Source organism: Cetorhinus maximus, chromosome 3 (assembly GCF_964194155.1).
Source record: "Cetorhinus maximus chromosome 3, sCetMax3.hap1.1, whole genome shotgun sequence".
NCBI classification, from domain to species: Eukaryota; Metazoa; Chordata; class Chondrichthyes; order Lamniformes; family Cetorhinidae; genus Cetorhinus; species Cetorhinus maximus.
Genome location: NC_135881.1, coordinates 92,196,752 through 92,210,956, shown reverse-complemented (window position 1 = coordinate 92,210,956; position 14,205 = coordinate 92,196,752). Strand labels below are relative to the sequence as shown.

General features: G+C 42.9%; 2 protein-coding genes across 15 annotated transcripts in view; one reads left to right on the top strand and one right to left on the bottom strand.

The window, feature by feature from the left end:
• invs (inversin) overlaps positions 1–3,467 on the bottom strand; it is a 400,143-nt gene extending 396,676 nt beyond the window's left edge. For 4 of the 14 annotated variants that reach the window (XM_078538689.1, XM_078538701.1, XM_078538705.1 and 1 more), the window contains exon 1: positions 3,392–3,451. The gene's annotated coding sequence lies outside the window, so the exon portion shown is untranslated. Of the gene's footprint in view, positions 1–3,391 lie in introns of all 14 variants that reach the window. The other 10 variants (XM_078538691.1, XM_078538693.1, XM_078538697.1 and 7 more) reach the window with 6 other exon arrangements.
• A 119-nt stretch (positions 3,468–3,586) lies between these two features.
• The window catches only part of erp44 (endoplasmic reticulum protein 44), a 111,636-nt gene continuing 101,017 nt past the window's right edge, over positions 3,587–14,205 (top strand). The window contains exon 1 of the mRNA XM_078538678.1: positions 3,587–3,749. Within this exon, the coding sequence (XP_078394804.1) occupies positions 3,690–3,749 (60 nt within the window). The 5' untranslated portion in view covers positions 3,587–3,689. The remainder of the gene's footprint in view (positions 3,750–14,205) is intronic.

Here is a 14,205-nt window from a genome sequence, read left to right as displayed (position 1 = left end):
GACTGGGACCTAAATATTCAAGGGTGCATGAAAGGTGGAGGCGTAGCTCTGTTAATTAAGGATAATATTGATAGAATAGAGAGAGATGACCTTAGTTCTGGAGAACAAGATGTAGAATCAATTTGGGTAGAGATAAGAAATAGTAAAGGTAAGAAGTCATTTGTGGGAGTGGTTTATAGGCCTCCTAACAGTAACCGCACTGTAAAATGGAGTATACAGCAAGAAATAGTGGGGGTTTGTGAGAAAAGTATGGCAATAATCATGGGTGATTTTAAATTATATATAGATTGAATGAATCAGATTGGCAAAGGTAGCCAAGGTGATGAGTTCATACAGTGTTTTCCGGACAGTTTCTTAGAGCAGCACATTCTAGCACGAACCAGAGGGCAGGCTGTACAAAGATCTGGTAATGTGCAACTAGACAGGATTAATTAATGACCTCACCAATACTCATTCAATGTCCACCAACATTCATTACAAGCCCACCGACTCCTACAGCTACCTCGACTACAGCTCCTCACACTCTGCTTCCTGTAAGGACCCCATCCCATTCTCTCAGTACCTCCGCCTCCATTGCATGTGTTCCAACGATGCCACCTTCCTAAAAGGCACTTCTGACATGTCTTCCCTTTTCCTTAACCAAGATTTCCCTCCCACTGTGGTTGACAGGGCCCTCAGCCATATCCAACCCATCTCCCACCCCTCTGCCCTCAAAACTTCCCCTCCATCTTAGAACCATGATAGGGTCCTCCTTGTCCTCACTTTTCAACCCGCCAGCCTCTGCATTCAAAGGATCATTCTCCACCATTTCCAGCATGATGCTACCACCAAACACATCTTCTCCTCACCAACACCCCCCTCCCCCCATCGCAATCAGCATTCCATAGGGACCATTCCCTCCATGACATGCTGGTCCACTCCACCATCAACCCAACTCCTCATCCCCTTCCTAAGACACCTTCCCATGCAATCTCAGATGGTGCAACACCTGCCCCTTTACCTCCTCCCTCCTCACCATCCAAGGCCCCAAACACTCCTTTCAGGTGAAGCAGCGCTTCGTTTGCACCTCCTTCAATTTGGTCGACTGTATTCACTGCTCCCAATGCAGTCTCCCCTACATTGGGGAGACTAAACGCAGACTGGGTGACCGCTTTGCAGAACATCTTCAGTCTGCAAGCATGACCCAGACTTTACTGTCGCTTGCCATTTCAACACACTATCCTGTTCTCAAGCACACATGTCTGTCCTTGGCCTGCTGCAACGTTCCTGTGAAGCCCAACACAATCTGGAGGAATAGCATCTCATCTTCTGATTAGGCACCTTACAGCCTTCTGGACTTAACATTAAGTTCAACAACTTCACACCATGAGCTCTCTCCTCCCTCTTGGCCCCTTTTTAAATCCCATTTTTTAAATGTATTTATTTTATTCTTTTATTTATTCATTTCTTAATTCTTTTTCCCCAACTCCCCCTCCCATCACAGGGCCATTTGTCATTTGTTTTTATGTTTTGCTTTCACTAAGTGCTGACCCTTGTTCTGCTATTAACACCTTCTGCTATCTTACTTTTATGCCACTATCAGCACCTTCTTTACTATTTACTACTACCATTAACATTCCATTTGTCTCGTGTCCATGACATCTTTGTCAATCTCTCCTTAGCTATTACCTATCCCTGACCTTCTATCTTGTTCCACCTGCTCCATCCCCTCTTAAACAGTATAAAATCCATTATATTTCTACTTCTCTTTAGCTCTGAAGCGTCATACGGACTCAAAACATTAACTCTTTCTCTCTCCACAAACGCTGCCAGACCTGCTGAGTTTTCCCAGCATTTTCTGTTTTTACCGCAAAGGATATTAAGTGAATGGGCAAAAATTTGGCAGATGAAGTACAATGTGGGAAAATGTGAACTTGTCCACTTTGGCAGGAGGAATAAAAATACAGTATATTATTAAATTGCAGAACTCTGAGGTACAGAGGGTTCCGGATGTCCTGGTACTTGAGACACAAAAGGTTGATATGCAGGTACAGCAAGTGATGAAGAAGGCAAATGGAATGTAGTTATTTATTGCAAGGGGAATCATCTATAAAAATAGGGAAGTTTTGTTACAGTTGTACAAGGTGTTGGTGATACCACATCTGGAGTGCTGTGTACAGTTTTGGTCTCCTTATTTATGTATTGTTTAGGTCTCCTTATTTAAGAAAGGATATAAATGCGTTATAAGCAGTTCAGCGGAGGTTCGCTCGACTGATACCTGGGATTGGGGGGGTGGTGGTGCAGGTGGCAGGTGGTTATCTCATGAAGAAAGGTTTGACAGGCTGGACCTGTATCCATTGGAGTTTAGAAGAATGAGAGGTGACTTTAGTGAAACATACAAGATCCTGAAGCATCTTGACAGGGTGGACGCTGAAATTACGTTTCTCCTTATGGGAGAGACTAAAATTAGGGGACACAATTTATAAACAAGGGATCTCCTATTTAAGGTAGAGATGAGAGAAAAAATTCTCTCAGGGGGGTCATCTTTGGAACTCTCTTCTCCAGAGAGTGGCAGAGGCAGGGTTATTGAATATTTTTAAGGCAGAGGTAGACAGGTTCTTGACTAACAAGGGAGTCAAAGGAGTAGATTCAATGTGGAGTTGAGGCCACAATCAGATCAGCTATGATCTTGTTGAATGGCAGAGCAGGCTTGAGGGGCCAAATGGCCTATCCTAATAAAAGTAAAATACTGCGGATGCTGGAAATCTGAAATAAAAACAGAAAATGCTGGAAAAACACAGCAGGTCTGGCAGCATCTGTGGAGCGAGAAACAGTTAGCGTTTCGAGTCCGTATGACTTATTCAGAGTAACCCCCGCTTCTAATTCGTATTCACGATAGTTTAGACATTCAAAACGTGGTTTCTGGTTCTGTGGTTTGTACTTATCCTAATAATCTTCAACTTTTCTATTCGCATAGAACGATATGTTTGGCATGTTAAACACATCATGGGCGTGATTATATCGATATGCGAATAATCATGCTCTTCTCCTTATCCAAAAGCCAATTTTACCATTACGCCTAAAAATCAAAAATGTCGAAGACCGTAATTTCAGCACGAACCATATTAATCAGGGTTACAAGTTCTTTTCACTTTCGAATAAAACAAAAAGCTCTCAATAGTCACCATTAGCTGCCACTTTAAATGGTTGGAATCTGTTTTCCTAGAGCTGCCGAAAGGCCCAAGAAAAATCTGAACACAAGTTTTTAAACTTTGAGCTCTTTTCATTTTATCCTTCCACTTGTGTAATAACACAACGTTTACAGTCAGCGTCTGAAATAAAGTAATCAAGTCGCATATTTACCCTCCCGCAACCAGACTCCAGGTATTAATTAAAACACTGTTCTATTTACCAACAAATTAAATGTTTCCGAACTCCCTCTTCAAGCCGTCTGCCACGCGCTGCATTCTGGTATATGTAGTCTCACTACTCAGGGCCGCTCTCAAACGGCTGATGACGCTGCCGCGCTGAAAACTACAGCACCCAGCATACAGTGCGGCAGCGCAGGAAGTATTTGTGCGATGTTTCCCTTCCCCCACCCAGTAGTGGTTTCTGGTTCCGGGGGCGCCCTGCGGTGCAAGTGGAGCAGAGAGAGACTCGTAGAGGGGAAGCAGTGTGGAGCCCGGCCAGCCCACTCATACACCAATACCATGAAATCTACAACACCTCTGCTGCACTCTCACTCCATCAGGCAAATTCTCCTCCTGCTGGTGAGTCCCTCGTTCCTTTAGTGACTTTCGGTTCATTCTCTGTACTCGGAGCGGGGCCTCGGCCTAAAGCCGGCCGGAGAGGGAGGGGAGCTCGAACCCGCCACAGCCGGGTCTGAGTGTCGAGGGAGGCCCTGTCTCTGGCCTTTGAGACTGTGCCGCTCGCTGCCCGGAGCTCAGATCATTACTCTTCCCCAAGAGGCTGTGAGAATGACGGGGTCACCTCGCCGCTGGGCTCCTGGCAGGGATGTAAATGGATTTTTTTTTTAAAAATAGACTTTAACCGCCGTTTCGTCTACTCGGAAAATACAACCTGCCGCAGTCAACTACTGTCTTTCTAAAGAACTTCCATTCATCTGCCGGTTTGATCTTCCGGATCTCGGGGTGTGGGTGTGTGTCCGTCTTTCATAGGCTGAGAGTTCAATCTAGGCACCCGGAAATGGAGAGAGTATTCCATCCACAGAAAACCCGGGCATAGACTCTGATGTGTTTCTATTGAAGTTGCATGATATGTGCTTAACAACAAATAATTTAATTTGTGAAGCGCTTTTTACCGAAGCCAAAAACATGGATACGGGACTAAGGGAGATATTAGAGGGATGAGTAAGAGGTGGTGGTTTGAAGGAGGAAAAAAAGTTGGAAAGATGGTGAACATTAGGAAGAATATTCAAGAAAGTGGGGGCCTAGGCGACCATCAATGGTGCATCTGTTTGTACAGGAGACGATAGATGGGGAGCAGGGTTGGGGGAGGTCACCGAGATAGGAGACAAGATTACAAATAAATTCTCATCCTGGTTTTTAAATCTTAAACGGGAGGAGGAGCCAGTGTAGGTTAACAAGGGTGGGGTGATTGATGAACAGGATGGGGTGTGACCGACAGAGACACAGACAGGTGGTCTGGTGTTTGTGGAGGGTGGAGAAGAAGAATACTGAAATAGTTGAGTGTGGAGGAAACAAAGATGTGGATAAGCGTTTCAATGGCATATGGTCCGAGACAGGAATGGAAGTGGGCAGTTGTAGAGGTGGAAATCTTTGTGACGGACAGTCAGAAGCTCAACTGCAGATTAAATAGGACAGCAAGATTGTAAACAATCTAGTTCAACCTGAGACAGTGGGCAAAAAGGTAGATGGAATCCATGGCAAGGGTATAGAGTTTCTGGCAGGATGGCGGTTTCAGTCTTACAAAATTTAACTTGAGGAAACTAGATACAGCAAAGGCTATCAGCTCCTACATGTCCTCGTTGTAGTGCTGAAGACTGGTGTTCCAGAACCTAGTTAAGCTTTTCCAGTTAGCTATAATAATGACATGCATCATACAATGTACAAAATTGCCTGAATATGTCATGTCCACAAAATTCAGGACAGTCTGGCCAATTACCACTCCATTTTTCAACTTTCAATCATCAAATTGATGGAGGGAATTGTCAACAGTGCTGTGAAGTGGTACTTGCTCACTAATAACCTGCTTTCACTGATACTCAATTTGGGTTCTGCCAGAGCCATTTGGCCCCAGATTTCATTGCAGCCCATGTCCAAACAGGGACACAAGCTGAATTCTATGGGTGACTTTAGAATGGTTGCCCTTAACATCATGGCAGCATTTAACTGAGGGTAACCAGAGCCCAAGAAAAGCTGAAATCTTTGGGAACAGGAGGGAAAACTCCTTAGTGATTGGATTCATACCTGGCACAGAGTTGTTGAAGGCAGTCATCTTGAACCCCAGAGCATCACTTCAGGAATTCCTCAGAGCAACATCCAAGGTCAAACTACCATCAATTGCTTAATCAGAGACCTTTCTTCCAACACTGCACAGTGGTTGGCTCTGTTCACAATTCCTTGTGCCATATATGTGCCAGACACACACTATCTCCAACAAAGAGAGCCTAATCATCTCTCTTTGACACTCAATGGCATTAGCATTGCCAAGACCCCCATCATTAACACCCCTGGGGGGTTGGGAGGACAGTGTCACCATTGACCGAAAACTCATCTACCCCAGTCACATAAGTATTGTGGCGATCGTAGTATGTATGATACTGGATACAGCCAGTGGCTCACCACCTGGCTCTCCAAAACCTTGACACCACCTACAAGGCACAAGTCAGCAGTGTAATGAAACACACTCCACTCACCTGGATGGGTACACTATGGCTACCTGCCAACGCTTCTTTCAGAACTTCTCCCAATCCCACAATTCCACAGCCTAGCTGGAGAAGGGCAGCAGGTGCATGGGGACACCATTTATCCCTAAGTTCTGCTCCAAGTAGCACGCAATGCTGACTTGGACTTAAATTGTTGTTCATTTCATTGTCGCTGTTCAAAAACTTGGAACTCCATACCTTGTGGCATTATGAGAGCACCTTCAGGAAGGCAAACCACCACTACGTTCTTAAGGAGGTTTGGCAATAAATGCTGGCCTGGCAACCAACGCCCATAACCCAAGAATGAATTTTAAAAATAATTGTAGCTCATTCAAAACTGGATGCCGGACAAGCAACCTGACAATGCAAGTGGTGGGGGCATCAAGAAAATAGAGCAGTGGAACCCTGGTGTTGTCAGTGTATATTTGGAAGATGGCTCCATCTCTTTGGATGATGTCGCCAAGGGGCAGCATGAGGAAGAGGACATCAAAAATGCCCAGAAATTTAGGGATAATGTCATAAAGATTGGGGAAGCTTTCATAAATGTAGCAATCGGAAAGAGAGGAGTTAAGAATTGGGGTTTTAATGAGGCAAATGGAGAAAAGACTAGCTCTATTGATTAGTTGGCCAGTAACAAGAAAGAATAAGCTTACAATCATTTGATGAACACAAGTGTTTAGGATATATTTTATGCAGTGGAACAGAATCTATAATTGCTTTTAAAATATGATATTAAAAAATGAAAAGCAGGAAAAAGGTTCTGAGTGGATTGTTCTTTCAGAGAGATGACCCAATAAGCTGTATGGATTCTTTCTGTGCTCCAAAGATCTGAGATTCTGATTTTAAGACATTGCATAGTGTGGATGCTACTGAAGTCTTCAAACATTAAGTGAACATTTCCACCATAAATCTTGGCGATTTAAGATCATGCCTCAAACATATTCTTTTTGGGCTGAAATATTTCACATATTAAAAATACTAAAAATGCCTCTTGAATAGTTATATTACAGAAGTTCATGCACACTTATGGTTATCTGAACAAAATTGCTCTGAATCTGATGTCTCAATGGAAGTCTTTTATCAGTAAACGTTTGACTTCATATACAAGAGATATCTGAATTGTACTTGGTTATTTTGACATGTCATCTCACAAGTGAATGGAGCCTAGTTGCTTATGAGTGACTACAGCCTAGTACTAACTAAATTAATACTTCACATGTGGCCAGCAGGATATTCTGGAACTTGTTGATAGATCTTTGCTGTAAATAGGACATGGAGCCAAGACAAGGTGGCATTGAATGACATACTCATGTTCCTATGGTGGTTTTGGTGACAAGTTGGAAATCATTTCAGGACTGTAAAACCTTACAAATTGCCCAGTAACATAAGTGTTAAACAATATAAAATCAATTAGTCCCTTACATAGGGGTCAGAAATTCAAGGACTAATGTTCAAACTCACTTGCTTTCGCCAAATGAGATTTTTCAGTGCTCAGCATGGCAATTGAAGGCGATATCACCCATCCTCAGTAACCCTTTGACCTTCTGCCCTGCTCAGGATCTTCTGATTTGTTGAAGTGAATGGTTGGCTTGATTTCATTGAAGACAGCAAACTGCAACTAGACTGGGAGGCTCAGTACATGTGTACTTTAGTTGGTCCTTCAACTGTGACGATGCCCCATCACAACAAATCAGTTAGAGTAATGGAAATGCTGCTGGACTTGTACAGAGAATAGCCTAGCTACACAAATGGGCATGAATTTGACTTTCGATTACAAGTTTGTTTTTCATTCTAAATCATGTAGCTACAGACCAGGTTTTATATGGCCAATTGTTGGTAGTTGCTAAGTCATGGTTTATATTCATAGAAACTAGGAGCAGGAATAGGCCATTCAGCCCTTCGAGCCTGCTCCACCATTCATTATGATCATGGCTCATCATCCAACTCAATAACCTGCTCCTGCTTTCTCCCCATACCCTTTGATCCCTTTCACCCCAAGGGCTATATCTAACTCATCCTTGAAAGCATACAATGTTTTGGTCTCAGCTACTTTCTGTGGTTACAAATTCCACATGCTCACCACTCTGGGTGAAGAAATTTCTCATTTCAGTCCTAAATGGTCTACCCCACATCCTCAGACTGTGACCCCTGGTTCTGGACTCCCTCACCATCGGGAACATCCTTCCTGCATCTACCCTGTCTAGTCCTATTAGAATTTTATAGGTTTCTATGAGATCCCCCCTCATTCTTCTGAACTGCAGCGAATATAATCCTAATCGACTCAATCTCTCCTCATATGTCAGTCCCGCCATCCCAGGAATCAGTTGGATTCGCTGCACTCCCTCTATAGCAAGTACATCCTTCCTCAGATAAGGAGACCAAAACTGCACACGATATTCCAGGTGTGGTCTCACCAAGGCCCTGTACAATTTCAGCAAGACATCCCTGTTCCTGTACTCGAATCCTCTGGCTATGAAGGCCAACATACCATTTGCCGCCTTTACTGCCTGCTGCACCTGCATGCTTACCTTCAGTGACTGGTGTGCGAGGACACCCAGGTCTCGTTGCACATTCCCCACCTCAATTTATAGCCATTCAGATAATCTTCCTTCCTGTTTTTGCTACCAAAATGGATAACCTCACATTTATCCACATTGTACTGCATCTGCCATGCATTTGCCCACTCCTCAGCTTGTCCAGATCACACTGAAGCATCTCTGCATCATCCTCACAGCTCACCCTCCCACCCAGCTTTGTGTCATCTGCAAATTTGGAGATATTACTATTAATTCCCTCATCTAAATCATTAATATATATTGTGAATAACTGGGGTCCCAGCACCGATCCCTGCGGTACCCCATTAGTCACTGCCTGCCATTTGGTAAAAGGCCCATTTAATCCTACTCTTTGTTTCCTGTCTGCCAACCAGTTTTCTATCCATCTCAATACACTACCCCCAATCCTATGCGCTTTAATTTTACACACCAATCTCTTATGTGGGACTTTGTCAAAAGCCTTCTGAAAGTCCAAATAAAACACATCCACTGGCTCCCCCTCATCAACTCTACTAGTTACATCCTCGAAAAATTCCAGTAGATTTGTCAAGCATGATTTCCCTTTCATAAATCCATGCTGACTCTTTCCGATTCTGCCACTGTTTTCCATGTGCTCAGCTATTAAATCTTTTATAATGGACTCTAGAATTTTCTCCACTATCGACGTCAGGCTGACTGGTCCATAGTTCCCTGTTTTCTCTCTGCCTACCTTTTTAAATAGTGGGGTTACATTAGCTATCCTCCAATCTGTAGGAACTGTTCCAGAGTCTAAAGAATCTGGGAAGATGACCGCCAATGCATCCACTATTTCTAGGGCCACTTCCTTAAGTACTCTGGGATGTAGATTACCAGGCCCCGGGGATTTATCGGCCTTCAATCCCATCAATTTCCCCAACACCATTTCCCTACTAATACTGATTTCTTTCAGTTCTTCCCTCTCTCTAAACCCTGTCTTCCCCAACATTTCTGGTATGTTATTAGTGTCCTCCTTTGTGAAGACAGAACCAAAGTATGTATTTAGTTGGTCAGCCATTTCTTTGCTCCCCATTATAAATTCCCCTGTTTCTGACTGTAAGGGACCTACATTTGTCTTCACCAATCTTTTTCTCTTCACATACCCACAGAAACTTTTACAATCAGTTTTTATGTTCCCTGCAAGCTTACTCTCGTACTCTATTTTCCCCTTCTTAATCAATGCCTTGGTCCTCCTTTGCTGAATTCTAAACTGCTCCCAATTCTCAGGTCTGTTGTTTTTTCTGGCCAATTTGTATGCCTCTTCCTTGCATTTAATACTATCTCTAATTTCCCTTGTAAGCCATGGTTTGGCCACCTTTCCTGTTTTACTTTTGTGCCAGACAGGAATAAACTATTGTTGCAGTTCACCCATGCACTCTTTGAATGTTTGCCATTGCCTATCCACCATCATCCCTTTAAATAACGTTTCCCAATCCATTATAGCCAACTCGCGCCTCATACCATTGTAGTTTCCTTTATTAAGATTCCTGAATATTGTTTTTGATTTGCTGAAGATGAGGAAATTGAGTTAATGTAAATGAAGAATTAAAACCAGAAATGTTACAAAACCACAGGTCACCCAGCATCTGATAGGTGAAGGAAGAGAATCGTTAAGTCCACCAATACCTACATAGTTAATGTGTTATATGACCAGAAAACAAATAAAAAAAAACAGATGAAAAGCGTGAGAGAGGGGGAAAAATTGAACATTACGGATGCAGCAGAAATTAAATTAAAATGAAAAATGCAAGCCAAGCATAGTGGGTCCATACCAAGCTCTGCTCTGATAGTCTCCACAAAGTCCAAGCCGTTTCCACCGCATCCTTTCCCTGCTACCTCCACCCACCCCAGACCACTGTTGAAGTTTGAACCAGACTGCAGCTTCAGAATCCTGTTCGGCTCCAAGCTGTACTCCCCAACCCCTGTCCTCTCCATCACAATGAGCACTCACTTTCACCTCTAAGATTATACATCGCTGCTTTTGCTCTAGATCACTTCCTACTGAAACCCTCATCCTTGCTCATATCATCTCCATGTGACTATGCCACACTCTTTGCAGACTCCAATTGTCCGCCTTCCATAAACCCCAGCTTGTCCAAACTATGCTGCTGGTATTCTATCCCACATCACATTCCACTCACCCAACACCCCTACCCTTCATTGGTTCCCTGCCCTCCCAACATGTCCAATTAAAATTTTTCATCGATGTGTTTAAATCTCGACATGACCGAATCCCTTTTTATCTCTACCTCAACAGCTCTACAACATTCCAAGAAGTCTCCATTCTTCTGCCTCTGGTTTTCACCTAATCTTTGGCAGGTATGCCTTTAACTGACAAATCCTCATGATTTGGATTTCATTTCCAATGCCCTCCATCTTTTCCCCTCCCTCTTTTTCTTTTTAAGGTGCTCATTAAAACTCACCTTCTGTGACGAAACTTTTAGGCACCCCGTGATAGCTCCGCTGGCACTATATCCATTTTTTGTCTCATTAAGCCTCTATGAAGCATTTTGGGATGCTTTGTGTTAAAGATACTAAATAAATACAATTGATCCTTATATTAAGATTCACTTTACAGCAACTGTACCTTATGTAGTGGACACAGGGAGATGTATAATTGCAGTATTTTTATTTTAGAAAATCTTAAACCCGAATGATACCAGGTCTAATTTAAACCTTTCCAAAATCTAGGGTAGATTTGCTTTTGTACGAATTACTTAAACATATCTGAGATGTTCAACTTTTCCTTTTCGTGCATAGGCAGAGCTCAAACAGCTGTTTTGGGGGAAGGGACTGGATATTCATTGCTAAGCCTGCAGTCCATAAATAGGCTTTGGCTACCAAGTTTCCTACATTACTGAAGTAACTACGCTTCAGAGCACTTGATTGGCTGTAAAACACTTTGGGACATCCTGAGGTGTGAAAATTGCTATTAAAATGCAAGGCTTTTTTTCTCAAAATAAGTTTGTTCTAAGTAGTGACTTCTGTGACACCAAAACACCCCAAAGTACTTTATGGCCAATGAAATACCAAGCATATTAGCTGTTGTATTGTAAAGAGACACAGCTTATTTGTAGACAGCAAGACCTCTCAAACATCATTGAGATAAAAATGTCCAGCTAATCTGTTTTAGTGCTGTGATTTAGAGATACATTTTAGTGAAGACACAGGGAGAGCTTCCCCCCTCTTCAAATAGTGCATGCCATAGGGCCTTTCACTTTCAGCTGAGGGTCAGATGAGACTTCAATTTAATGTTTCATCTGAAAGACAGAACCTCCAACAGTGCAGCACTCCCACAGTAATGTTTTGGATTGTCAGCCAAGATTTAGTGTTTGAGCCTGTAGAATAGGGTATGACCCCGGAGTCTTCTGACTCGAATGAGGGAGCCAAAGTTGACGATGTGATCAGCTTTAAATTCAAAATAACAAAAATCCAGTGTTAATCAAACCTTTCTGTTGCAGGAGACGCTGACTGTGAATGTAATTTTGTATTAGAACCTGCCCCCCTTGACTTTGATTTGTTTTTCAAAATTCATTGGTTACAGTGTTATGATTATGTAATTCGAATTTTTGTTATAGTAGACCTGGAAACAAATAGTTACTGTGGGCTAACTGATGATAAGCTATATGGATTTGTAAAGGGAATTTTTAAAAATTTCTTCTTTGACGGGGTTTGGGTGTCACTGGCTCGGCCACCCCTAATTGCCCACCCCTAATTGCCCTTGAAAATGTGGAAATTAGTGCCTTTGAAATGTGATACGGTCTTTGGGCATAATAGATGATACAGTATTATGAAGGAAATTCAGTGAATGCTGTGCATATGGATTTCAAAGGTGCTTGCTAAGGTTTAACCTAAAGTGAGCGCTTCTGATTAAAGGGAATGTGACAGTATAAGTAGCAAACTGACTAAAGGACAGATGGTAGAAGGTGGTGATTCATAGATTTCATTTGTTGTAGAAAGTGATGTTAGTAATGATACTATGATACCAATGCCTTTCCTCTTGCTCTCCTCCATCCCTGTCATTTCACTTTTTTTTTCTATCTGTATATTTTAGGTGAGATTTGGATTCATTTATATAGGGGGAGCAGCATAACAATTTACAGACAACTAAAAAGACTACATGCTTTACCGTAAGGAAGATGTAGATAGATTGGTAGGTTGGGTAGACAAATGTTGGATGATGTTTAATGTGAAAAAATATGAGCTGACGTTTTTGGTGGAGACAAATAGTGGTACGGTTAATAAGGTATATAAAAAAAGGAAAATAATTAATTGAATAAAATAATTTAAGTAGCTAATAAAGACACATTAAGGATGGCAGGCCAGGTGACGTGTCACGCATGCAGCATGTGGGAGCTACTGGATGCCTGTGAGATCCAGGGCGCAAGCATTTGCTACTCACGGAGCTTCGGCTCACAGTCATTGAGCTGGAGGCTGACACTGCAACACGTCAGGGAGTGGGAAGGTAGCCTGGATACTTTGTACCAGGAGGCAGTCACACCTCTAAGGACAGGGTCTTCTGACTTGGTTAGTGGTGACGGACAAGAGTGTGTGATTGCGACTGAGGCAGGCAGGGGATCCAGAGGGCAGGAGCCTCAGTGCTTTTTTAAAAAATTCATTCATGGGATGTGGGTGTCGCTGGTTAGGCCAGCATTTATTGTCCATCCCTGATCGCCCTTGAGAAGATGGTGCTGAGCTGCTGCCTTGAACTGCTGCAGTCCCTGTGGTATAGGTACACCCAAGGTGCTGTTAGGAAGGGAGTTCCAGGATTTTGACCCAGCGACAGTGAAGGAACGGCAATATATTTCCATGTCAGGGTGGTGAGAGGCTTGGGGGAGAACTTTACGATCCCAGCTGATGTTACTACTGGACAAACCTGATCCCAGGGTGGAACCTGGTTTGATAGATCCTAACTTTTATTTTTTGTTTAGAAATGTGGAGTGTGGCTATGAACAGATTGACAGGAGTCAGCTGATGAACTTTTAACAAAAGAATAAAACATTTATTAAACAAGAGAAGATTAACTATTTTACAATACTCCTTCACCCACAACTATACTTTTATACAGATTTATAAGGATAACACAAATTTCAAAAGCTATCTTGTATTCTAATGCTCACAGTAAGTACACAGTCCATGTAAACCAATAGGTGACCTGTGATCAGGCACACCGCACTCTGGAACCAAGTGATAGATTCCACCCCAGAGGAGGCTATGGATCCCTCCCACAAGACGCTTCTCACTCCATGAGCCAGCCGGTCTCTCTGAATTCCATATTTCACGAGGGTTTCCAATCTCCACTTTCGAAGAACCAGCTTTAGAATCTTCTCCCAAGCAATGCTTTCTCTCAGGCGCCTTCCATAAAGGTCCACCTCCAGGGTTTCGAACTCTCCTTCCGATGTTCCTTTCCCCTGGATCGCCACATGCATTCAAGCTTTGCCTTCCCCACACACACTCTCAAATACTTAGTCGTGCCAACAGAACATCACTGCTTCACATGCCCGTAGTAAAAAGTTGCAGACCTTTGCCTGTCTTCTTAGATCATCTGGCTTCTAGAAAGTCTATTTTGCTTTAAGTCTGCGTCCTTCAGCTTTCTCCCTTGAAGCATGGAGCCTTCCTCTGCTCCTCACTCTTCACTTAACAGGACCATTTCCTATCCTTGTTCTTTCACTACTTAAAGGGCTTCTTTGGCCTTTCTCCTCTTCTGCCCCCTACAGTTCCCTCTCCCTGTAGATTGCTGACAGCTTG